This window comes from Heteronotia binoei, chromosome 16, assembly GCF_032191835.1.
Source record: "Heteronotia binoei isolate CCM8104 ecotype False Entrance Well chromosome 16, APGP_CSIRO_Hbin_v1, whole genome shotgun sequence".
NCBI lineage: Eukaryota > Metazoa > Chordata > Lepidosauria > Squamata > Gekkonidae > Heteronotia > Heteronotia binoei.
In genome coordinates, this window is record NC_083238.1 from 54,063,383 (window position 1) to 54,086,925 (window position 23,543).

Below are 23,543 nucleotides of genomic sequence, written 5' to 3' on the forward strand. Positions count from 1 at the left end.
ACACTAAAGGTGTGATTGATGGTGGGGACTGTACGGGACTTGACAATTAGCAGTATTAGCATAGGTGTAAAGTCAAGGAAAGAGAATCTGACCCTGCTGGTTGATTAACAGCGAACCAGCCTTCCCTATGCAGCAGCCATCTCTTTGGCACTAGTGGTCCTTGTTTCTTCTTTTGCTGCTACCCAGAGATTTCTGTGTTTTCCCTCTAGGATGGCATTCCCGCCCTCGTCAACCTGTTGCGCCTGGACATTGAAGATCTGCTCGTGAATGTCATCAACTGCATCCGGGTGTTGTGCATGCACAACAAAGAGAATCAGCTGAGAGTGAGAGAATGCCGGGGCATCAGACTGCTGGTTCAGTTCTTGACGTCAGACTCGGGTAAAAAAAGAATATATCCTGAAACAGAACAGCATAGTCCGGCAAGCATCTGCGAACAACTATCAGGATTTCAACTGGATTATCACCAGGGCTTTTTGTTTTTGAGCAGGAACACACAGAAACGCAGTTCCAGCTGGCTTAGCCAGGGCTCTGGCTCTAAAAAAGGTCTCTGGCAGAAGGAAGGCACTAGGCAGCCATAAGAACATAAGAGAAGCCCTGTTGGATCAGACCAATGGCCCATCCAGTCCAATACTCTGTGTCACATAAGAACATAAGAGAAGCCCTGTTGGATCAGACCAATGGCCCATCCAGTCCAACACTCTGTCACATAAGAACAGAAGAGAAGCCCTGTTGGATCAGACCAATGGCCCATCCAGTCCAACACTCTGTGTCACATAAGAACAGAAGAGAAGCCCTGTTGGATCAGACCAATGGCCCATCCAGTCCAATACTCTGTCACATAAGAACAGAAGAGAAGCCCTGTTGGATCAGACCAATGGCCCATCCAGTCCAACACTCTGTGTCACATAAGAACAGAAGAGAAGCCATGTTGGATCAGGCCAGTGGCCCATCCAGTCCAACACTCTGTGTCACATAAGAACAGAAGAGAAGCCATGTTGGATCAGGCCAGTGGCCCATCCAGTCCAACACTCTGTGTCACACAGTGGCCAATACACACACACTGTGGCTAACAGCCACTGATGGACCTCTGCTCCATATTTTTATCCAATCCCCTCTTGAAGCTGGCTATGCTTGTAGCTGCCACCACCTCCTGTGGCAGTGAATACCACATGTTAATCACCCTTTGGGTGAAGCAGTACTTCCTTTTATCTGTTCTAACCTGACTGCTCAGCAATTTCATTGAATGCCCATGAGTTCATGTATTGTGAGAGAGGGAGAAAAGTGCTTCTTTCTCTACTTTCTCCATCCCATTTATAATCTCGTAAACCTCTATCATGTCACCCCGCAGTTGACGTTTCTCCAAGCTAAAGAGCCCCAAGCGTTTTAACCTTTCTTCATAGGAAGAGTGTTCCAACCCCTTTAATCATTCTAGTTGCCCTTTTCTGCACTTTTTCCAATGCTATAATATCCTTTTTGAGGTGCGGCGACCAGAATTGCACACAGTATTCCAAATGAGACCGCACCATTGATTTATACAGGGACATAATGATACTGGCTGATTTGTTTTCAATTCCCTTCCTAATAATTCCCAGCATGGCGTTGGCCTTCTTTATTGCAATCGCACACTGTCTGGACATTTGCCATGCGCTCCCTGATGGTGCGCTCCATCCTCTCTGCCGCCTCCAGCCTCCAGTGGGCTTGCAAAAAGAGCAAGCGATGCAGAGACACCCACGAGTGCTCTCCCCCAGGAGAAGCTGGGCCTGCTCTGCTGCACATGGGTCTGTGTCTCCAGCCATGTTCCAGCTACAAAAAAAAAGCCCTTTCTGTGAATCTCTTTCTGTGTACCTACTTTTCTGGTGGGACCTTGAGATCTTCCAAGATAACAGCAGTTCTCCATACTATACTAGGGTTGCCAATCCCCAGGTGGGGGCAGGGGATCCCCCGGTTTGGAGGCCCTCCCCCCGCTTCAGGGTCATCAGAAAGCGGGGGGAGGGGAGGGAAATGTCTGCTGGGAACTTTATTATTCCCTATGGAGATGTATTCCCATAGAAAATCATGGAGAATGGATCTTCAGGTATCTGGGGCTCTGGGGGAGGGCTGTTTTTTGAGGTAGAGGCCCCAAATTTGCAGCATAGCATCTGATGCCTCTCCCCAATATACCCTCCAAGTTTCAAAACGATTGGACCCGGGGGTCCAATTCTATGCGCCCCAAAAGAAGGTGCCCATATCCTTCATTATTTCCTATGGAAGGAAGGCATTTAAAAGGTGTGCAGTCCCTTGAAATGTGATGGCCAGAACTCCCTTTGGAGTTCAATTGTGCTTGTCACAACCTTGCTCCTGGCTCCACCCCCAATGTCTCCTGGCTCCACCCCCAATGTCTCCTGGCTCCACCCCCAATGTCTCCTGGCTCCAGCCTGAAAAACTCCTGGCTCCACCCCCAAAGTCCCCAGATATTTCTTGAATTGGACTTAGCAACCCTATACTATGAACATATGGAGCTGCCTTATACTGAATCAGACCTTTGGTCCATCAAAGTCAGTATTGTCTTCTCAGACTGGCAGCGGCTCTCCAGGGTCTCAAGCTGAGGTTTTTCACACCTATTTGCCTGAACCCTTTTTTTGGAGATGCCAGGGATTGAACCTGGGACCTTCTGCTTCCCAAGCAGATGCTCTACCATTGAGCCACCGTCCCTCCTATACCGATCAATTCTCGGTATACTATATACTATACTATATACTATACTATACCGATCAATTCTCCTGGACAAAATGGCTGTTTTGGAGGGCAGAATCTGGCATTATACCCACCCCTCCCTATACCCTCGACCTCCCCAGCACCCCCCCCCCCCACAACCCTCCCCTAGGAATTTCCCAACTTGGAATTGGCAACCCCGCATATGGGAAAAGGCAGGAGAGGAAGGTTTTATAAAATTTATCGTGATATAAAAATACGTCGCAGTAAACGTGGCTGATTTCATACCACGCGGATCCTTTTCCTGCCTCCAGATGTGCTGCTGGCGGTGGCTTCCGCCGCCCTCGCAGAACTCGCGCGGGGAAACAAGAAGATGCAGAACGCCATCGTGGAAGCGCACGTGATCGGCCCCCTGGTCGAGCTGCTCCGGGTTAGGAAAATCAGCGTGCAGGTGAAAGGCGCCATGGCCATCCAGACGCTCTGCGAAAAGAACACTGGCATCCAGATGAGGTTTCTGGCCAAGTCCGTGACCAAGTTCCTTTTGAAGCTCCTGAAGGCGAGTATTAGGAACTCTTCTACTCTCTCTATTTGGATAGCAGTTTCTTGAGCTGACGGCAGCCGTGGAAAACTTGCATCCCTTGACTCTAAATGTGTTGTGGATAAGTAAGATCTGCTGAGAGATCCAAGCGGGCAGCCGTGTTGGTCTGAAGCAGTAGAACAGTATCCCTGGGCCGAAAGAGATCAAATTACAGAACACCAGAGCACGGGCCTTTTCAACCGCGGCCCCTGCCCTATGGAACCAGCTCCCTGAGGAGGTGCGGGCCCTGCGGAACCTTGACCAGTTCCGCAGGGCCTGCAAGACTACCCTCTTTAAACTTGCATATTCGGACTGCTGAAGAAGGCTGTTAATTAAGGATCTTATTCTAATTAAAGACTTATACCGCTGTGTAAACTGTATAGAATGTATAAACTGACAGAACTAGCGTCAAACACCATCGGCACTGTCAGACCAAGTTATTTTAATTGTATTGACTGGTTTTTAATGTTGTTAAACTTAAAGTTTTATATTGTTAAATTTAAAGGTTTTATTTATTATTGTATGTTTTATGAAATGCTGTTAGCCGCCCTGAGCCTGCCTAGGTGGGGAGGGCAGGATACAAATAAAAATTTATTATTATTATTATTATTATTATTATTATTATTATTATTATTATTATTATTATTATTATTATAACAAAGGAGGAGTCAAATGGCACCTTTTAGACCAACAAAGTTTTATTCAGAATGTAAGCTTTTGTGTGCTCCAAGCACACTTCATCAGACGAAGAATCAGGTACAGTGAGCAGAGCTACACAGAGCTGGTAGGCAGTGGTTTAGAACGCAAAATGGCACAAATTTAAGTTCCAATGACAGAATAGTAAAATTAACAAAGTGATCAAAACTTTGATCTGGGTAGCATGAGTACGAGTATCCTCATCTGATGAAGTGTGCTTGGAGCACATGAAAGCCTACGTTCTGAATAAAACGTCGTTGGTCTTAAAGGTACATTTGACTCCTACTTTGTTCTAAGATCTGCTGAGTTTGGTGGAACTCAGTCAGTTTGGGTGCTTTCACATATACTAAATTTCAATCCCCTTTAGTAGCTGTTTGCGAGTCGATTTTGCCATTTCACACAGTAAAATACAGTGGCAAAATTGCACTGAAAGTGGATTGAAAGTGCATTCTTTGGGGGGGGGGGTGAAAGTGCCCTTTGTTTCATTGCAAACCTTGCGGTAAAAGGGTTGTTTGTTTGTTTGGTCCCATCTTCAGGCTTTTCAGTTGAAAGTTAAAGAGCAAGGTGCCGTAACTCTCTGGGCGCTGGCAGGGCAAACCTTGAAGCAGCAGAAGTACATGGCTGAGCAAATTGGATACAACCTCATTATAGATATGCTTCTCTCGCCCTCAGATAAAATGCAGTGTGTCGGTAAGTCTCTCTGCTGGGGACTGTCCTTGAAGGCTGTCCAGAGGCTGCAGTAGGTACAGAATGCTGCAGCCAGAATATTCTCTCTCTCTCTCCCCATCCATCCATCCATCCATCCATCCATCCATCCATCCATCCATCATCTATCTTCCATCTGTCTATATGTCAGTCTGTCTATCTTCCCACACATCTATCCATCCATCCATCCATCCGTCCCTCTATCTATCTATCTATCTATCTATCTATCTATCTATCTATCTATCTATCTATCTATCTATCTATCTATCTATCTATCTATCTATCTATCTATCTATCTATCCATCCATCCATCCATCCATCCTCTAGCTATCCATCCATCCTCCATCCATCTTCTATCCATCCATTCATCCATCCAACCTCTATCCATCTATCCTCTAGCTATCCATCCATCCATCCTCCATCCATCCTCTATCCATCCATCTATCCATCCATCCTCTATTCATCCATCCATCCATCCTCCATCCATCTATCCATCCATCCATCCATCCATCCATCCATCCATCCTCCCCCCCCTCTCTCTATCCATCCATCCATCCATCCATCCATCCATCCATCCATCCATCCATCCATCCATCCATCTATCTGTCACCTATCCGTTTGTCATCTATTTTGGATTGGATGGACTATTGGCCTGACCCAGCATGACTTCTCTTATGTTCTTATGTGTTATCTTGGTTGTTTTGGAAGGAGGTGAAGCCGTCATCGCTCTTAGCAAGGACAGCCAAATGCATCAAAACCAGATATGCAAAGGAAATGGGATTGCCCCATTAGTTCGGCTGCTGAGGAGCTCGAGGATAGCAGAGGGAACTTTGCTTAGCATCATCCGAGCACTGGGGACCATATGTGTGGGTCAGTAGCCTCTTCTCTATTACTTAATGGTATAGAAAAGAATGACTAGATTTTGGATACAAGACACACAAGCACTTTGGAAACGTTGTCTTGTATTTCACCAACCCACTGAACAAAGTTCAAAGTCTTCTTCCAGTCTAAGATGCCCTCCTCCAAATTAAGGGGCCTGCATGTTTCAGAGGGTGGACTCAGAGGTAACCATGTTGGTTTGCAGTAAAACAGCTAGGTCAGGGGTGTCAAACATGTAGCCCAAGGGCCTGATCAGGCCCTCAAAGGACTCCTATCAGTCCCACGAGCAACTCACTTTTTATCAGCAGAGCTACTGAGCCAAGCCTCTCTTCCTTCTATTGGCTGAGGTCCCTCCCCCTCTTGGCACCCTGGGGAAGGAAGGAAATAGCAAGAGCTTCCTTTGCCCAGTTAACAATAACTTTGCCCAGTTTAACAATAACTCCTTCTGCATCTCAGCTTGCTTTGCCAGGCTTGCTGAATCACACAGGAGCTACAGAGCAAAGCCTCTATTTTCTCCATTGGCTAACCAGCACGCTGACCAACTTATGTACAAAAGCTCGCAATGTCCAGCCGTTTCATGTTTTCCCATGAGTCTCAAAGCACTGAGCATGAGATTTCTGTAATGAACGTCAATAAATCAAAAGCGGGTTTGCAGCTTAACAGACACACACCTGAACAACACTTGAACAGCATACTCAGATTGCTACAGCACAGACGTTGTCTCCAAATTTTGATGCAATAATTCAGAGCAAGAGGTGTCAGCTATCGGAGACTGTTCAATGAACTAAATATTGCAAGAGGGCTAATCTTTTAAGCAAAAAAAAATCTTTGAGTGTGTGTTTGTGTTTTTTATAAAGTTTACATATCTACTAACGGGCATTGCATTTTGTGACACACCTGGCCCGGCCCAACAAGGTCTTGTTTATGTCAAATCCAGCCCTCATACCAAATGAGTTTGACACCCTTGAGCTAGGTTCTAGCCCGGTAGCGCCTTAAAAAACCAACAAGATTTCTGGGGTGGAAGCAGTCCCGATGAAGGGAGCAGAATCTTGCAGGAGAGGAGGGAGAGGGGTGGCTGCGGGTCGCATGCCTGAACTCCAAGCAGCGGATTCGCATGCAGCCCCTGCTTTTTGGAAACGGCATTTAAAAGGACCCTTTAAATGCTGTCTGCAAGAGGCGGGGGCGGGGAGGTGGTCCCTGAACTCCAGTGGCAAATTCACTACTTGGAATTCAGGCATGCAGGGTGCTGGTCCCCAACATGATGATGTCACTTCTGTGCAGGCCTCAGATTCAGCAGAAGCTCACCGGAGCAAAGCTCCTGAACCTTCCTGAGGGTTCCCACTCCACCCCCCACCTACATACCTTGTCCATTGAATAGTAGGTGCAGCTGCATAACAATCCCTGGATTAGGAGAGCGGGCAGCCAGCCAGCCACCAGGGGCTTTGCCACGCCCCCAGCAGCCCTTATTAACCCCTGGAGAAGCCCACACTCCACCCTTTCTCCACTTCTTATGTGATTTTGGGTGGCGGGGGGCTTGCTGGCCTTTTGACTGTGTGGGGAGGTGGTAGTCCAGGAGAGCCCCAGGTGAACGAGGCCTGCTTGGGCTGGCTGGATCTCTCGCCGGCCCAAGCAGGCCTCGCTTGCCCGGGATTTTCCTTTACTTGCATCGGGTTGCTTTTGGCTGGGGGGGGTTATATGCAAATGAGTTATGCTAATGAGCTCCACCTCCTAGTTTTCTACAAAACGACCCCTGCTTCTGTGTGGCATCATTGCATCAGGGATGTCCTCCTCACAATGTGCCCAGAGCGATAACATCACTTCCGGGTGATATCATCGTGCCGGGTATATCATGGCGCACTGCGCTCTTCATGTGCAGGACTCCCCTGCCAGCTGGTTGCATGGCAGCGAGTTGGGGGCCCCAAAATCAGGGGAAACCTCCCCCCACCCCCAGCAGGAGGCTGGGAACCCTAGTTACAGGCCCACTCGAAGTCAGCATTTTCAGTGGTGACAGAGTCCTCACGGTGGCCACGCAGACGCTGCCGCTCGTGGTTTGGCCCTGAAAGTTAAGAACGCGGACCAGTAAGAGTTCTGCATGACATTTCTCTCCTTTACGGGCCTGTGTTTGTTACATGGGATGCTGTGCCTCACACGATGGCCCTTCCAGGAGAAGCGATCATCAACAATCCGATCAGTCAAGAGAACGTGGTGGATGAAGGGGCCTTGCCCATACTGGTGAATTTACTTCAGACTCATCACTCTCTTCAGATAAAGGTGGGCATTGAGTCGCAGCTTCATAGAGAGGGTTGCTGACTCTGGGTTTGGAAGGACCTGGAAATTTGGGGACAGAAACTGTGGAGGGTAGGGTTTGGAGATGCGAGAAGAACTCAGCCAGGTCTAATGCCCTAGAATCCAATCTCCAGAGCAGCTGTTTTCTTCAGGGGGACAAAGTTGAGTTGACTAAAGCAGGGGTATCAAACATGTGGCCCCGGGGACCAGATGAGGCCCTCAGAGGGCTCCTATCTGGAGAGCCAGTTTGGTGTAGTGGTGAAGTGTGCGGACTCTTATCTGGGAGAACCGGGTTTGATTCCCCACTCTTCCACTTGCACCTGCTGGAATGGCCTTGGGTCAGCCATAGCTCTGGCAGAGGTTGTCCTTGAAAGGGCAGCTGCTGGGAGAGCCCTCTCAGCCCCACCCACCTCACAGGGTGTCTCAGCCCCACCTACCTCATAGAGAGCCAGTTTGGTGTAGTGGTTAAGTGTGCGGACTCTTACCTGGGAGAACCGGGTTTGATTCCCCACTCCTCCACTTGCACCTGCTAGCATGGCCTTGGGTCGCCATAGCTCTGGCAGAGGTTGTCCTTGAAAGCACAGCTGCTGTTTATTAGACTTATATCCCACCCTCCCAAATGGTTTATTAGACTTATATCCCACCCTCCCCAACTGCAGAGCCAGTTTGGTGTAGTGGCTAAGTGTGCGGACTCTTATCTGGGAGAACCGGGTTTGATTCCCCACTCCTCCACTTGCACCTGCTAGCATGGCCTTGGGTCGCCATAGCTCTGGCAGAGGTTGTCCTTGAAAGCACAGCTGCTGTTTATTAGACTTATATCCCACCCTCCCAAATGGTTTATTAGACTTATATCCCACCCTCCCCAACTGGAGAGCCAGTTTGGTGTAGTGGCTAAGTGTGCGGACTCTTATCTGGGAGAACCGGGTTTGATTCCCCACTCCTCCACTTGCACCTGCTAGCATGGCCTTGGGTCGCCATAGCTCTGGCAGAGGTTGTCCTTGAAAGCACAGCTGCTGTTTATTAGACTTATATCCCACCCTCCCAAATGGTTTATTAGACTTATATCCCACCCTCCCCAACTGGAGAGCCAGTTTGGTGTAGTGGCTAAGTGTGCGGACTCTTATCTGGGAGAACCGGGTTTGATTCCCCACTCCTCCACTTGCACCTGCTAGCATGGCCTTGGGTCAGCCATAGCTCTGCCAGAGGTTGTCCTTGAAAGGGCAGCTGCTATGAGAGCCCTCTCCAGCCCCACCCACCTCACAGGGTGTCTGTTGTTGGGGAGGAAGGTAAAGGAGATTGTGAGCCGCTCTGAGACTCTTCGGAGTGGAGGGCAGGATATAAATCCAATATCTTCATCTTCTTCTATCAGGCCCCCAAGCAACTGACTGTTGTCTGCTTACTTCTCCCTCTCTCTTGCTTCCTTAAGCATCACAGCTTGCTTTGCCAGGCTTGCTCAATCGCACAGGAGCTACAGAGCTGAGGCTGAGGCTCCTCCCTTGGGGAAGAAGTGGGGAGGAATAGCTTACTTTGCAAGGCTCTCTCAATCACACTGCAGAGCTACTGAGCCAAGCCTCTCTTCTTTATATTGACTAAGGCTCCTCCCCCTCCTGGTCCCCTGGGGAAGGAAGGAAAGAGCCAGAGCTTCCTTTGACCAGTTCCCTGGATCCCATGGGAGAAATACAAGGAAAGCACCTTTAAGACCAACGAGTGCTAATGTTTTAAGTATGTTTTTAAGTTTTTTATATCTTTCTGTTTGTCTGTGTCCTTTACAAAGTTTATAACTCTGCTCCCTGGCGTTGCATTTTATGACACTCATGGCCCAGCCTGACAAGGTCACATTTATGTCAGATCCAGCCCACATAACAAATGAGTTTGACACCCTTGGGGTGCAGTCACACATACCTTTTAAACTGCCATTAAGGCGCATCCTACATAGTCCGACATTTTCTTATAACGGAGTTCCACGATCAGACTTCCCATCAGCGTCGCGTATCGGTCCCGTCACTGCAAAATCAGTCTTGAAAATTAGGGTAACCATTCCTGCGCAGAAGCGATTTTCTGCTTCACCTGCAAAGGACTTCTTTCTGCGATTTTACGTGCATGCGCGTTCCCAGTGAGTCGAGCAATGCCAGACTGCAAGAAGGTCTAGCATTTTGAGAGCCAGTTTGGTGTAGTGGCTAAGTGTGCGGACTCTTACCTGGGAGAACCGTGTTTGATTCCCCACTCCTCCACTCTCAGCTGCTGGAATGGCCTTGGGTCAGCCATAGCTCTGGCAGAGGTTGTCCTTGAAAGGGCAGACTCTTATCTGAGAGAACCGGGTTTGAGTCCCCACCCCACTTTCAAGTTGTCCTTGAAAGGGCAGCTGCTGTGAGAGTCCTCTCAGCCCCATCCACCTCCCAGGGTGTCTGCTGTGGGGGGAGAAGACATAGGAGACAGTAAGCCTCTCTGAGTCTCTGATTCAGGGAGAAGGGCGGGGTATAAATCTGCAATTCTTCTTCTTCTTCTCATGATGCCATGATAATCCATGGACACCAGCCATTTCCTTCTTTTCCCGATCCATCACAAACATTAGGAAAGGTGGGTGGTGCATGAGGTCGCTTATCGGTTCGCAAGCAGGGAATATTTTTCCAAACCATTAATCAGACCTGTCAAACCACCAATTGAGCGGTTTAGCGCATGTTGATACTTGGTTCAATAAAAGGAAAATGCCAGAAACAGCTTGCCGTGACATGATAACGCTTTTGCGATCGGACCCCAAAGGTCCGCTTGTGACCCTCACAAGCGCTCCTGAACCGGACTTAGCCTGCTAGCAAAAATGTCCGGGGCTGAGTCGGCGCAATGCAGGCTGGGTACGACTCAGCGACCTTTCCCAGATGCTGACACCTGACCATGCGATTAAATTCTGACACGCTTCCATCTCTACGGCGGTTTAAAAGGTACATGTGACCGCAGGCACAGTCTAGAGAGCCACTGTGATTTTGGGAGCTCTCCAGGTGCCACCTGGAAGTTGCCAACCCTATTAATTGCACCCTTTAAAAACATTTGTGGACAGGCTCCAGTAATTAAGAACATAAAAGAAGCCATATTGGATCAGGCCAATGACCCATCCAGTCCAACACCCTGTGTCACATAAGAGATGCCATGCTGGATCAGGCCAATGGCCCATCCAGTCCAACACTCTGTGTCACACAGTGGCCTAAAATAAAAAATATATATATATACACACACACACACACACACTGTGGCTAATAGCCACTGATGGACCTCTGCGCCATATTTTTATCTAACCCCCTCTTGAAGCTGGCTATGCTTGTGGCCGCCACCACCTCCTGTGGCAGTGAATTCCGCATGTTAATCACCCTTTATGTGAAGGACTTCCTTGTATCCGTTCTAACCTGACTGCTCAGCAATTTCATCCAATGCCCACGAGTTCTTGTATTGTGAGAAAGGGAGAAAAGGACTTCTTTCTCTACTTTCTCCATCCCATGCATAATCTTGTAAACCTCTATCATGTCACCCCGCAGTCGACGTTTCTCCAAGCTAAAGAGTCCCAAGCATTTCAACCTTTCTTCATAGGGAAAGTGTTCCAACCCTTGAATCATTCTAGTTGCCCTTTTCTGGACTTTTTCCAATGCTATAATATCTTCTATCCCAACTCATAATATTAAAAGAATGCACTTTGACAAAGTGTGGTAGAAGCTATTTGCTTACGATCAGCCAGCCAGATTTAGAGTAGAATTGAAAAAATAATGGCTGTTAATCTCCTAGGAGTGCCTGCTGGCAACAACGGAAGTTGGCAGGCAATTAGAATTTTATTGTGTGCCTTCCAGTCCCGGAAGATGGAATGAGGTTTTGCAACAGACGTGGGGCTGGTGCCAAATATGGCTTCTCCGCTTCTAGTTCTCTCCCCAGCCTGACATCGGGGGAGATCTGCTACATCATGTGACTCCATCGACAGCCAATCATGCCAAACTCTAGGGGAGAAAACTCATAACATGATGATATTGTGGTATTTAATGGCTTTTTTGCCAGCTGTGACAGGAAGGGGAACAGACATCGAGACGCTGGGCTTGGCAGCAGCTGCCCATATCTGCGGTGATATCTAATCCTATGCCAAAAAAAAGTTCGTTCCGAGAATTTAGCAGGGCTTTTTCTGTAGCTGGAACTCCTTTGCACATTAGGCCAAACACCCCTGATGTAGCCAATCCTCCTGGAGCTTACAGTAGGCCCTGTACTAAGAGCCCTGTAAGCTCTTGGAGGATTGGCTACAGGGGTAGAATTCTAGCAAGAGCCTCCTTTGCATATTAGGCCACACCCCCTGATGTAGCCAGTCCTTCTGGAGCTTACAGTAGGCCCTGTACGAAGAGCCCTGGAAGCTCCAGGAGGATTGGCTACAGGGGTAGAATTCTAGCAGGAGCCTCCTTTGCATATTAGGCCACACCCCCTGATGTAGCCAGTCCTTCTGGAGCTTACAGTAGGCCCTGTACGAAGAGCCCTGTAAGCTCTTGGAGGATTGGCTACAAGGGTAGAATTCTAGCAAGAGCCTCCTTTGCATATTAGGCCACACCCCCTGATGTAGCCAGTCCTTCTGGAGCTTACAGTAGGCCCTGTACGAAGAGCCCTGTAAGCTCTTGGAGGATTGGCTACAAGGGTAGAATTCTAGCAGGAGCCTCCTTTGCATATTAGGCCACACCCCCTGATGTAGCCAGTCCTCCTGGAGCTTACAGTAGGCCCTGTACGAAGAGCCCTGTAAGCTCTTGGAGGATTGGCCACATCAGGAGGGTGCGAAGGAGTTCCTGCCACAATATGCAAAGGAGTTCCTGCTGCAAAAAATGTTCTGGGGCCAGGCCATGAGTGCCATAAAATGCAATGCCAGATAGCAGAGCTATAAACTTTATAAATGACAGAGACAAAAAAAATATTAAAGATTGTTTTTAAAAAACTTAAGATATGCTTAAAAGATTAGCACTCTTGTAATATTTTATTTATTTGGGCTCTTTTTCTAGCAGGCATATTAGGCCACACACCCCTGATGTAGCCAATCCTCCTGGAGCTTACAGTAGACTCTGTACTAACAGCCCTCTAAGCTCTTGGAGGATTGGCTACGTCAGGGGGACGTGGCTTAATATGCAGAGGAGCTCCTGCTAGAAAAGAGCCCTTGCTCTGAATTATTGCATCAAACTCTGGCGATAATGTCTGTGCTGCAGCAATCTTGAGTAGGCTGTTCAGGTGTTGTTCAGGTGTGTGTGTGTAAGTTGCAAACCTGCTTTTGATTTACTGACATTTGTTACAGAAATCAAATGGTTAGTGGTTTGAGCCTAAGACTCAGGGGAAACATGAAGTGGCTGGGCATTGCGAGCTTTTGTACATAAGTTGTTTCATGTGTTGGTCAGCCGATGGAGAAAATAAAGGCTTTGCTCTGCAGCTCCTGTGCGATTGAACAAGCCTGGCAAAGCAAGCTGTGAGGCAGAAGGAAGCAAGAGAGAGAGAGGGGGAAGCAAATGACATTGAGTTGCTTGCAGTCCTGATAGGAGCCCTCTGGGGCCTGGTCTGGTCCTTGGGCCACACAGTTGACACCCCTGGTCTAAATTCTTTGGTGTCATCTCTCAAGTTTGAGACAGGAGATAGCACAACGTCCTCCACTTTCAACAAGTAGCATCTCAAAGGCTAACAAAATTTGTGGCAGGGTGTGAGCTTTAGGTGGAAGGGAGTTCAGGAGGGGTGGGAGTTTCTTAAAAGCAAAACACTGAAAGTGCAATCGCAGACGATTCCTGTGAGAAGAAAAAATGGGAAAAACCTAAAGAAGCCGAAGTGGCTCCATAAACAGCTCTCTAAAGACTTGAGAAATAAAAAAGACTCCTTTAGGAATTGGAAGGAGAGTCTTATAACCAGGGATGAATATAAACAAATCACCAGTGCTTGTAGAGAAAAAGTTAGGAAAGCTAAAGCTCAGTATGAGCTTAGGCTGGCCAAAGATGCTAAAAACAACAAAAAAAGTGTTCTTTTCTTACGTTCAGAGCAAGAAAAAGAGCAAGGACATGGTGGACCCATTGCGAGGGAAAGGAAGTGAAATTGTAATGGGTAATGAAGACTTTTCCTCAGTCTTCTCTTCTGAGGGAAACAGTGCTCAACATGGCAAAAACAGAACATATAAGGAGGGTATGAAGTTCCAACCTAGGATCAGCATAGACACCTAGTTTCTTTAAATGAAACTAAGTCCTCAGGGCCAGATGAATTGCATCCAAGGGTTCTAAAAGAGTTTGCGGATGTAATTTCTGAGCCTCTGGCTATTATTTTTGAGAATTCTTGGAGAACAGGAGAGGTGCCAGAAGATTGGAGGCGGGCGAATGTTGTCCCCATCTTCAAGAAGGGGAAAAAAGAGGATCCGGGTAACTACTGACCCGTCAGCTTGACGTCTATACCTGGAAAAGTTTTAGAACAAATCTTCAAAGAGTTGGTCCTGGAACATTTAGAAAGAATGGATGTGATTACTAAGAGCCAGCATGGGTTTCTCAAGAACAAGTCATGTCAGACTAACCTGATCTCTTTTTTTGAGAAAGTGACTACCTTGCTGGATCAGGGGAATGCTGTAGACATCGTTTATCTTGATTTCAGTAAGGCTTTTGATAAGGTTCCCCATACTATCCTTGTTGACAAGTTGGTAAAATGTGGTTTAGTTTCTGTTACCATTAGGTGGATCTGTAACTGATTGACAGATCACACCCAAAGAGTGCCTGTGAATGGTTCTTCATCCTCTTGGAGAGGAGTGACAAGTGGAGTGCCTCAAGGATCTGTCCTGGGACCTGTTTTGTTCAACATCTTTATCAATTATTTGGATGAAGGAATAGAGGGAATGCTTATTAAATTTGCAAATGATACTAATTGGGAGGGGTTGCAAACACAGAAGAAGACAGAAACAGGATACAGAATGACCTTGATAGGCTGGAAAGCTGGGCTAAAACCAATAAAATGAATTTTAACAGGGATAAATGTAAAGTTCTGCATTTAGGTAGGAAAAATCCAATGCATGGTTATAGGATAGGGGAGACTTGTCTTAGCAGTAGTATGTGCGAAAAGGATCTAGGGGCCTTAGTGGATCATACGCTGAACATGAGTCAACAGTGTGATGCGGCGGCTAAAAAGGCCAATGCAATTTTGGGCTGTATCAATAGAAGTATCGTGTCCAGATCAAGTGATGTGATGGTATCGCTTTACTCTGCTCTGGTAAGACCTCACCTGGAGTATTGTGTTCAGTTTTGGGCACCACATTCTAAGAAGGATCTAGATAAGCTGGAATGGGTCCAGAGGAGGGTGACAAAGACGGTGAGGGGTCTGGAGACCAAGTCCTATGAGGAAAGGTTGAAGGAGCTGGGGATGTTTAGCCTGGAGAGGAGGCAGCTGAGAGGTGATAGTATCACCATCTTCAAGTCATTGAAGGGCTGTCATATAGATGGTGTGGAATTGTTTTCTGTGGCCCCAGAAGGTAGGACCAGAACCAATGGGTTAAAATTAAATGAAAAGAGTTTCTGACCGTTAGAGTGATTCCTAAGTGGAACAGGCTTCCTTGGGAGGTGGTGGGCTCTCTTTCCTTGGAGGTTTTAAAACAGAGGCTAGATGGCCATCTGACAGCAATGAAGATCCTGTGAATTTACGGGGGAGGTGTTTGTGAATTTCCTGCATTGTTCAGGGGGTTGGACTAGATGACCCTAGAGGTCCCTTCCAACTCTATGATTCTAAGTCACTGCTCGCTCCTTAGACTCAGAAAAGCTCACACCCTGCCACAAATTTTGTTAGTCTTTGAGTCTTGCTCTTTTCTGTTGCTACAGATGGACCCACAGAGAATCAGTTTGGTGTAGCGGCTAAGTGTGCTGACTCTTATCTGGGAGAACCGGGTTTGATTCCCCACTCCTCCACTTGCAGCTGCTGGAATGGCCTTGGGTTAGCCATAGCTCTCGCAGAGCTGTCCTTGAAAGGGCAGCTCCTGGGAGAGCTCTCTCAGCCCCACCCGCCTCACAGGGTGCCTTTTGTGGGGGGGAGAAGATATAAGAGATTGTAAGCCAGTCTTGAGACTCTGAGATTCAGAGTACAGGGTGGGATATATATCCAGTATCTTCTTCTTCACAGGGTGACCCAGCTTGTTCTTCTTTTGTGTTTCCATTTGACTCCACATTCAGGTTGAAGTTGCCGTTTCGTTGGCTTGTATTGTCTTAAAGAACAGCCGCCTGCAGACCATATTGCAAGACCAGGAGGGTTTCTGTTATTCAAATGTCCTTCATCTTCTTTATTCAAGAGACAAGGTACCAGGTTGACTAAAAATATGTTGTGGGCCTCCGTTGTTCATTTAAGAGAACATATGAGGCATTCTTCATACATCTTCTGTGGGCTTCGAACTTGAATGCAAACTTTCGCAGGAGATGGAACCACAAGTTGCACAGAGTGCTCTTCTGTTTGCATGACATCCCCCGCATCTCTGTGTACAACCTACGTGCCCTTTTGAATGTGTAAATGGGGCTCCTTCCATTAGAAGAGGCCGTTGGATGTAGTGGTTTAAGAGCAGAGGTCTCTAATCAGGGAGAACCGGGTTTGATTCCACACTTTTCCACCTGCAGCCAGCTGGGGGAGCTTAGGTCAGTCACAAGTTCTCTCAAGAGCATTTCTCTCAGAGCTCTCTCAGCTCCACCTACCTCACAGAGTGTCTTTTGTAGGGAGAGGAAGGGAACGAGATCATAAGCCACTATGAGAATCTGAGTGATGGGTGGGGTATAAATCCAATCTCCTCCTTTTTTCTTCTTCTCTTTCTCCTCCTTTCTCTTCTCCTCCTCCTCTTCTTCTTCTTCTCCTCCTCCTCCTCCTTCTTCTCCTTCTCCTCCTCCTCTTCTTCTTCTTTATCTCCTTCTTCTTCTTCTTCTTCTCCTCCTTCTTCTTCTCCTTCTCCTCCTCCTCTTCTTCGTCTGCTTCTTCTTTTTTTCTCCTCCTCCTCCTTTTTCGTCCTCCCTACTTTTTTAACTCAGGCTAGCCCAATCTTGTCAGATCTTGGAAACTAAGCAGGGTCAACCCTGGCAAGTGTTTTGGTGCTGGAGAGCCAGTTTGGTGTAATTATCAAGTGCACAGACTCTAATCTGGGAGAACCAGGTTTGATTCCCCACTTCTCCATATTCAGCTGCTGGAGTGACCGCAGAGCTCTTCTTTCAAGAGCAATTCCCAAGAGCTCTTTCATCCTCACCTACCTCACATGCAGTGTTTCCTCTAAGCTGAGTTAGGGTGAGCCAGCTAGCTCACAGTTTTTTAGCCTCCAGCTCATAACAGTTTTTTCTTAGCTCAGGAAAAAGGGCCCCAGAGCAAACTGTTTTATGTAGTAGCTTGCGATTTTAATGTCAGTAGCTCACAAAGTCGAATTTTGGCTCACAAAACCCCACAGCTTAGAGGGAAGAAGAAGAAGAAGATGATATTGCCAGACAGATGTTGGAAATGTAAAAAACATGAAGGTTCTTTCTACCATATGTGGTGGACTTGTGAAAGAGCTAAAATGTTTTGGCAGATGATTCAGCAAGAGATCTCTAAGATCTTGGGATATGAATTTAATAAAGTTGCAGAGACTTTTCTCTTGGGATTACAAATGGAAAAATTTCCAAAAGAAGATAGAACTTTAATCTGGTACTTGCTCTCAGCTGCTAGGACATTGTATGCGCAGTTGTGGAAGCAAGAAAAAATACCAGAGAAATGGGACTGGATTATGTAAAAGTTATGACATGGAGTGAAATGGATAAGTTAACAAGAACTTTAAGAGACTATGATTTAGAAATTTAAGATGGAGTGGAAGAAGTTCAGAAGATATGTAGAAAAAGAATGGAAAATAAAAGGACATTGGACAATTTTTAATAATGATTAAGTAGAAGTGGGAGGAGGACATGAACTTTGGTTCTTATGAATTAGGGGTACCTTTTAGAATGATGTTTTGAATATAGTACACCGGCGGGGGTCAAGTAATGGGGGGAGGGGTAGGTAGAAAGTAATATATGGGATGGAGAAAAAAAGTAATTATTAATGATACAAGAAATTGAATATATTGCCATATATTACTAATAAAATTGTTTGAAACGTAAGAGTCCGCGCACTTAACCACTACACCAAACCGGCTCTCCAGTATTGCTCACAGGGCTGTGGGGAGGGCTGTGGGGAGAGGAAGGGAAAGGAGATTGCAAGCCACTCTGAGACTCTTTTGGGTAATGAAAAGCGGGGTATAAAAACCAGCTCTTCTTCTTCTTATGTAGAATTCTTGGGCTCTGCCTTTATGCAAATAATGCAGAAATTAATCAAATGCTGTCTTTTTTTCATGTGTTTTAAAGGAATTTATTCTTGTGTGCTTTGTCAAGAATATATATTTCTCTGATTGTTTTAAGGATATCCGTTTGCGGGCTGGCTACGCCGTCGCTCTTTATGCTTATAATAACCCCACCCAGCAGTTATTGATACTGGAGACCGGTCCAATATCACTGTCTGTATTTGAACCTTTTCTGGAATCACCAGTAGAGACAGAGAAAGCGATGGCTGCTTTTCAGGTACAGAATGAGGAAAGGACACTAGGGTTGCCAACTCTGTTTTGGGGGAATTCCTGAAGGCAGAGTTTGGGGAGGGATGGAAGTTCAGTGGAGATGTGATATCACTCTAGGACTTCGGTTTCTCTTAGACTCCATCATATACCACAGAGTCTGCACCACTCTCAGTCAGCTGGCCGGCTGGGGGGAAGCCCTGCCCCCAGAGGACCATGTGCCTTTCCACCTCCGGAGGCTTCAGTCTCCGATTGAAAGGCTTCCTCTTGGGATGGGGTGTCAGTGTTACTTGGAAGAAGTTGGCTGCAACTGGTGAGTAGAGAGGCCAGTCCCTCGCTTCAGAGTCGCCAGAAACGGGGTGGGTGGGGGGAGGGAAAGGGCTGCTGAGCACTTCATTATTCCCTATGTGGAGATCGATTCTCAGTTTTTAAAAAGTTTTATTGATTTAAACTAATACAGGACAGCAGCATTGCAGATTATACATAATAGAGAGGGAGAAGCAAGAAATGGGAACATACAGAATGGGAAAAACAGAAAACAGAAACCAGTACGAATATATCAATTACAACTCCAGCTCTCAATATAATACTCAAATGTTTCTACCTACAAGTATAAAAATCTCCATTAAATGATACCTTCCTTTCTTCTTTTACCAGGACAAAGAGAAAAAAAAAGAATGGTTCTTTTAGTAAACTAGTAAAGCATTGTATAACTAAACAATTCTTCTTAAACACAAACCAACCTGTCTCATCCTCCAGTTTTACTAAATTAACTTGCAGTTATGTCAAGCACAAATTAGATTATTAGTTTAACCAAAAGCCTAAACATAAAAGCACATGAATATCTTTCCTTTATTCATATGAAATTGCATAACATATCTCAAATATAGTCAAATACTTTATCAGTCTCTAACTAAAACGTTTCTCCTGCAAGCATGTTTAAATCAATTCTACCAAATTACCAAATTGTTCAAATTCTCCTTTGGGGGTGGGCCTCTGAAACGATTACATTATCTAGCTTCCACCATAAAACCCTTTTTCACCCCTTAGCAACAATCTCTCTGAAAAGGCAGACTATCAATATTTACCTATTCACCAGGGAGAAAAGCAGAAGAAAGAGAACAAAACATAAAAAAGACCCAAATTCCAAAGTCCTTCTTCCTCAGAATTAGAAACTTCTAAGTTCCTTTAGTTTCTACATCCAAGTTATATCCAAGGCAGCCCATTTGTCCATAGCTTATCTTCTAATGTCATCTTACATTCCTTAGTCCAAGTTCCTTATTTAGCTGTTCACCAAAGCAGAAAAAAAGCTCCAAAAACCTTTTTACGGATTGTTTTCCAACCCCAGATTAGACAACTGAAATGCAGTTTTCTTCTTCTCGACATGGCCCACCTCCTCAACCACCAAAGAAAGAGTTCTTCGCCATAGCCCCTTCTCCAGTTGATCTTGTTGACGGTCAGCACCCGGTGAAGAATTAAAAATGCGTCAGGCGTGGCCATTTTCTTTTCCCTTCGTTTGTTTTGCATAATCACCGTTTCCCCTTCTGTTTTCACTGCCACTGATTCACTCTTCTTAATGCAGGGTTCCTGTAGATTTGCCCTTTCGTTGGCTGTTAAATCCTCTTCGCTCAAATAGTTAGCTGTAAACATGAAGTAATCCTTAAGAAGCTGCTTAAGTGAAATAAAATCCTTAAGTGAAATAAAGATCTGAAATCTGCACTGGTAACTTTTCCATGTGCCATTAAATTAAATGATGCCATTTTAAAACTCAAATTGTGCATAAACTCAGTCTCTCAAATCAGATTATTTTTCACTTCTCTCTTGTAGATTCTTGATCTACAGCAACTTTAACAGAAATTGTTAAGAGACATTCTGTCAGCTACAGACAGATAAAGGAGACAACTCTCTGTGTTTCCCTTTTATAGTCAGATCATTTTGCAAATTCTTGATAATCTTTGTGCTGTATGTCCAATTAAGGTCCGGGTCAACTTTAGTGTTTATATTCAAACCAGTTTGAAAAATTAGGACTGCTCATCACATTGGGAGGCCTTTTGAAGTAATCCATGAGCTAGTCTATTGAGAGTGTGTTAAATGGCCCATCAGGGGGGTAGAGTTGAAGAAGATAAAACACCTACTTGTTAGGCAGAGCTGTCACTTTAGATGTGGAGAAATGTTGCTTTAAAGAGTGTACTGTAGAAAAGGAAAGCGGAAGCATTCGGGAGTCTTTCTTTCTCTGCTGATTCAGCGTTCAAAGCCGCGGAGCTTCGGGACGCACGACAGGTCTCGGGGGCCGTTGCCTTTGGCCCCCTCCCATCCATGGAATTCCCATGCCAAAGAGAAGGCTCAACAAGCCCTCTCTTTGGGGGCATCACTTCGGTGACACCCCTCCAACGACCAGAATCAGAATTGCTGCGGAGAGCATCCGCAGGCAACTCTGAAGCCAAGATGACAGATCACGGAAGTCTGGAGATCGATTCTCATAGGGTATAATGGGGAATTGATCTGGAGGTTTCAGGGGCTCGGGGGGGGCTGTTTTTTGAGGTAGAGGCACTAGATTTTCAGTACAGCATCTAGTGCCTCTCCCCAAAATACCCCCAAGTTTCAAAACGATTGGACCAGGGGATCCAATTCTATGAGCACCAAAAGAAGGTGCCCCTACCTTCATCATTTTCTAAGGAAGGCATTTAAAAAGGTGTGCCGTCCCTTTAAGTGTGATGGCTAGAACTCCCTTGGAGTTCAATTATGCTTGTCACACCCTTTCTCCTGGCTCTGCCCCCAAAGTCTCCTGGCTCCACCCCCAAAGTCCCCAGATATTTCTTGAATTGGACTTGGCAACCCTAGTGGGTATCTGGGGCTCTGGGGGGGCTGTTTTTTGAGGCAGAGGCACCAAATTTTCAGCATAGCATGTAATGCCTCCCCCCAAAAGAGCTTCCAAGTTTCAAAACGATTGGACTGGGGGGGGTCCAATTCTATGAGCCCCCAAGGAAGGTACCCCTATCCTTCATTATTCCAAATGGAGGGAAGGCATTTAAAAAGGTGAGCGGTCCCTTTAAATGTGATGGCCAGAACTCCCTTTGGAGTTCAATTGTGCTTGTCACACCCTTGCTCCTGGCTCCACCCCAATGTCTCCTGGCTCCACCCCCAAAGTCTCCTGGCTCCACCCCCAAAGTCCCCAGATATTTATTGAGTCGGACTTGGCAACCCTACCACAAAGCTGTATGTCTGGGAGAGGGTTGTGTTTGTTTGTTTTTTAAAAAAATTGTTTTATAATGTGATTTTATCATGTCTATTGTTAGCCATTTTATCAAGCATATTGTTAGCCACTGGGGCAGCCCTTTTAGGGGCAGAAAGGTAGGATAGAAAATGTGTAAATATATCAATAATCTTGTCCTTTCTAGGTATACTTTCCTCCCCTAGGTCAAGAGAGCTTCCAGTCCTTGTAATTTCTGTCTTCATTTTCATCCCGTTTATTCTGGGCACCGAACCCTAGTTCAGGAACTGCACTGCTGTTCTTAGGTTTTATGAACGAAGGAGCTGGGTCTCATCGGGATATCCAGATCTTTGGATAATCTGTTCCCAGCATAGGCTTCCCAATCCCCAGGTCCCAGAGGGGGATTCCCCGGTTTTACAGACTTCCCCCCTCCCCCAGTCAGCTGGCCGGCGGGGGAAGCCCCACCCCCACAGCCATCATGTACCTCCATGAACGATTCCCATAGGGAATAATGGGGAATTGTTCCATGGGTATCGGGGGCTCTAGGGGGGCTGTTTTTTGAGGTAGAGGTGCCAAATTTTCAGTATAGCATCTAGTGCCTCTCCCCAAAATACCCCCCAAGTTTCAAAAGGATTGGACCAGGGGGTCCAGTTCTATGAGCCCCAAAAGAAGGTGCCCCTATCCTTCATTATTTCCTATGGAAAGAAGGCATTTAAAAAGGTGTGCCGTCCCTTTAAATGTGATGGCCAGAACTCCCTTGGAGTTCAATTATGCTTGTCACACCCTTGTTCCTGGCTCCGCCCCCAATGTCTCTTGGCTCCACCCCCAAAGTCTCCTGGCTCCACCCCCAAAGTCCCCAGATATTTCTTTAATTGGACTTGGCAACCCTATCCCAGCATGACAAAATGGCTGACAACATGGATAACAGCAGGAATTCATGGGCCTGCCTCATGTAGTGGTGAAAAGCTGCAACGTTCTGTTCTACTCTCCTGTGGGCTCTGGACAATGAATTGCATTTATTTTATTTATATCCCGCCCTCCCCGCTGAGGCAGGCTCAGGGCATCTCACAACATAAAAACACCACAATAGTTAAAGGAACGCATATTATAAAATAATACATTCTATAAAAATTATACATACAATAATTAATTCCTACTTATGTTATTATCTGTCCAGCTCTATCCATTTTTGTTCTGCCAACAAGTTACAGATAATAAACAGACAAGCCAATAGGGTCACACCCTTCTCTAGACAAAAGTTTGTCTGTCAGGACTCCCTGTGGAGGTTCCGTCACAATTTCACAAGTAAATTTTCGAGTTATTCCATAAAAGTGAACTAGTACTCTGTCTCAGAAAGTTCCTTTTGCCTGGAGAAGGTTGGTTGGACCAATCTAATGTGGATTCTCTTTAGGTCTTATGTCTGGGGCAGTGAATCTCTGTATTCTTGGTACTTGGGGGGCAAGAGTGAAAGGGTTTCCGAAGTTCCAGTGGACTTCCTGATGGCATCTCTGTTTTGGTCACTGTGGGCGCAGAATGTTGGACTGAATGGGCCACTGGCCTGATCCAACATGGCTTCTCTTATGTCTGGGGCAGTGATGCTCTGCATTCTTGGTGCTTGGGGGGGCAATAGTGGGGGCGGGCTTCTGGAGTTCTGGTCCCACTTGTGGTCTTCCTGATGGTCTCTGGGTTTTGGGCACTGTGTGACACAGAGTGTTGGACTGGATAAGCCACTGGCCTAATCCAACAGGTTCTTATGGCTTGGGCAGTGATGCTCTGTATTCTTGGTGCTTGGGGGGCAAGAGTGAGAGGGCTTCTGGAGTTCTGGCCCTGCTGGTGGACCTCCTGATGGCAACTGGGTTTGGGCCATTGTGTAATACAGAATACGGGACTGGATAAGCCACTGGCCTGATCCAACATGGCTTCTCTCATGTTCTATCCCATTAAAAATA

General features: G+C 46.3%; 1 protein-coding gene across 1 annotated transcript in view; it reads left to right on the forward strand.

Annotated features, from left to right (window-relative positions):
- Positions 1–23,543, forward strand: part of ANKAR (ankyrin and armadillo repeat containing) — a 72,066-nt gene that overhangs the window by 38,310 nt on the left and 10,213 nt on the right. Inside the window, exons 11-17 of the mRNA XM_060257055.1 lie at positions 210–378; positions 3,006–3,247; positions 4,501–4,654; positions 5,378–5,539; positions 7,713–7,819; positions 16,009–16,131; positions 18,235–18,393. Of these exons, the coding sequence (XP_060113038.1) occupies positions 210–378; positions 3,006–3,247; positions 4,501–4,654; positions 5,378–5,539; positions 7,713–7,819; positions 16,009–16,131; positions 18,235–18,393 (1,116 nt within the window). The remainder of the gene's footprint in view (positions 1–209; positions 379–3,005; positions 3,248–4,500; positions 4,655–5,377; positions 5,540–7,712; positions 7,820–16,008; positions 16,132–18,234; positions 18,394–23,543) is intronic.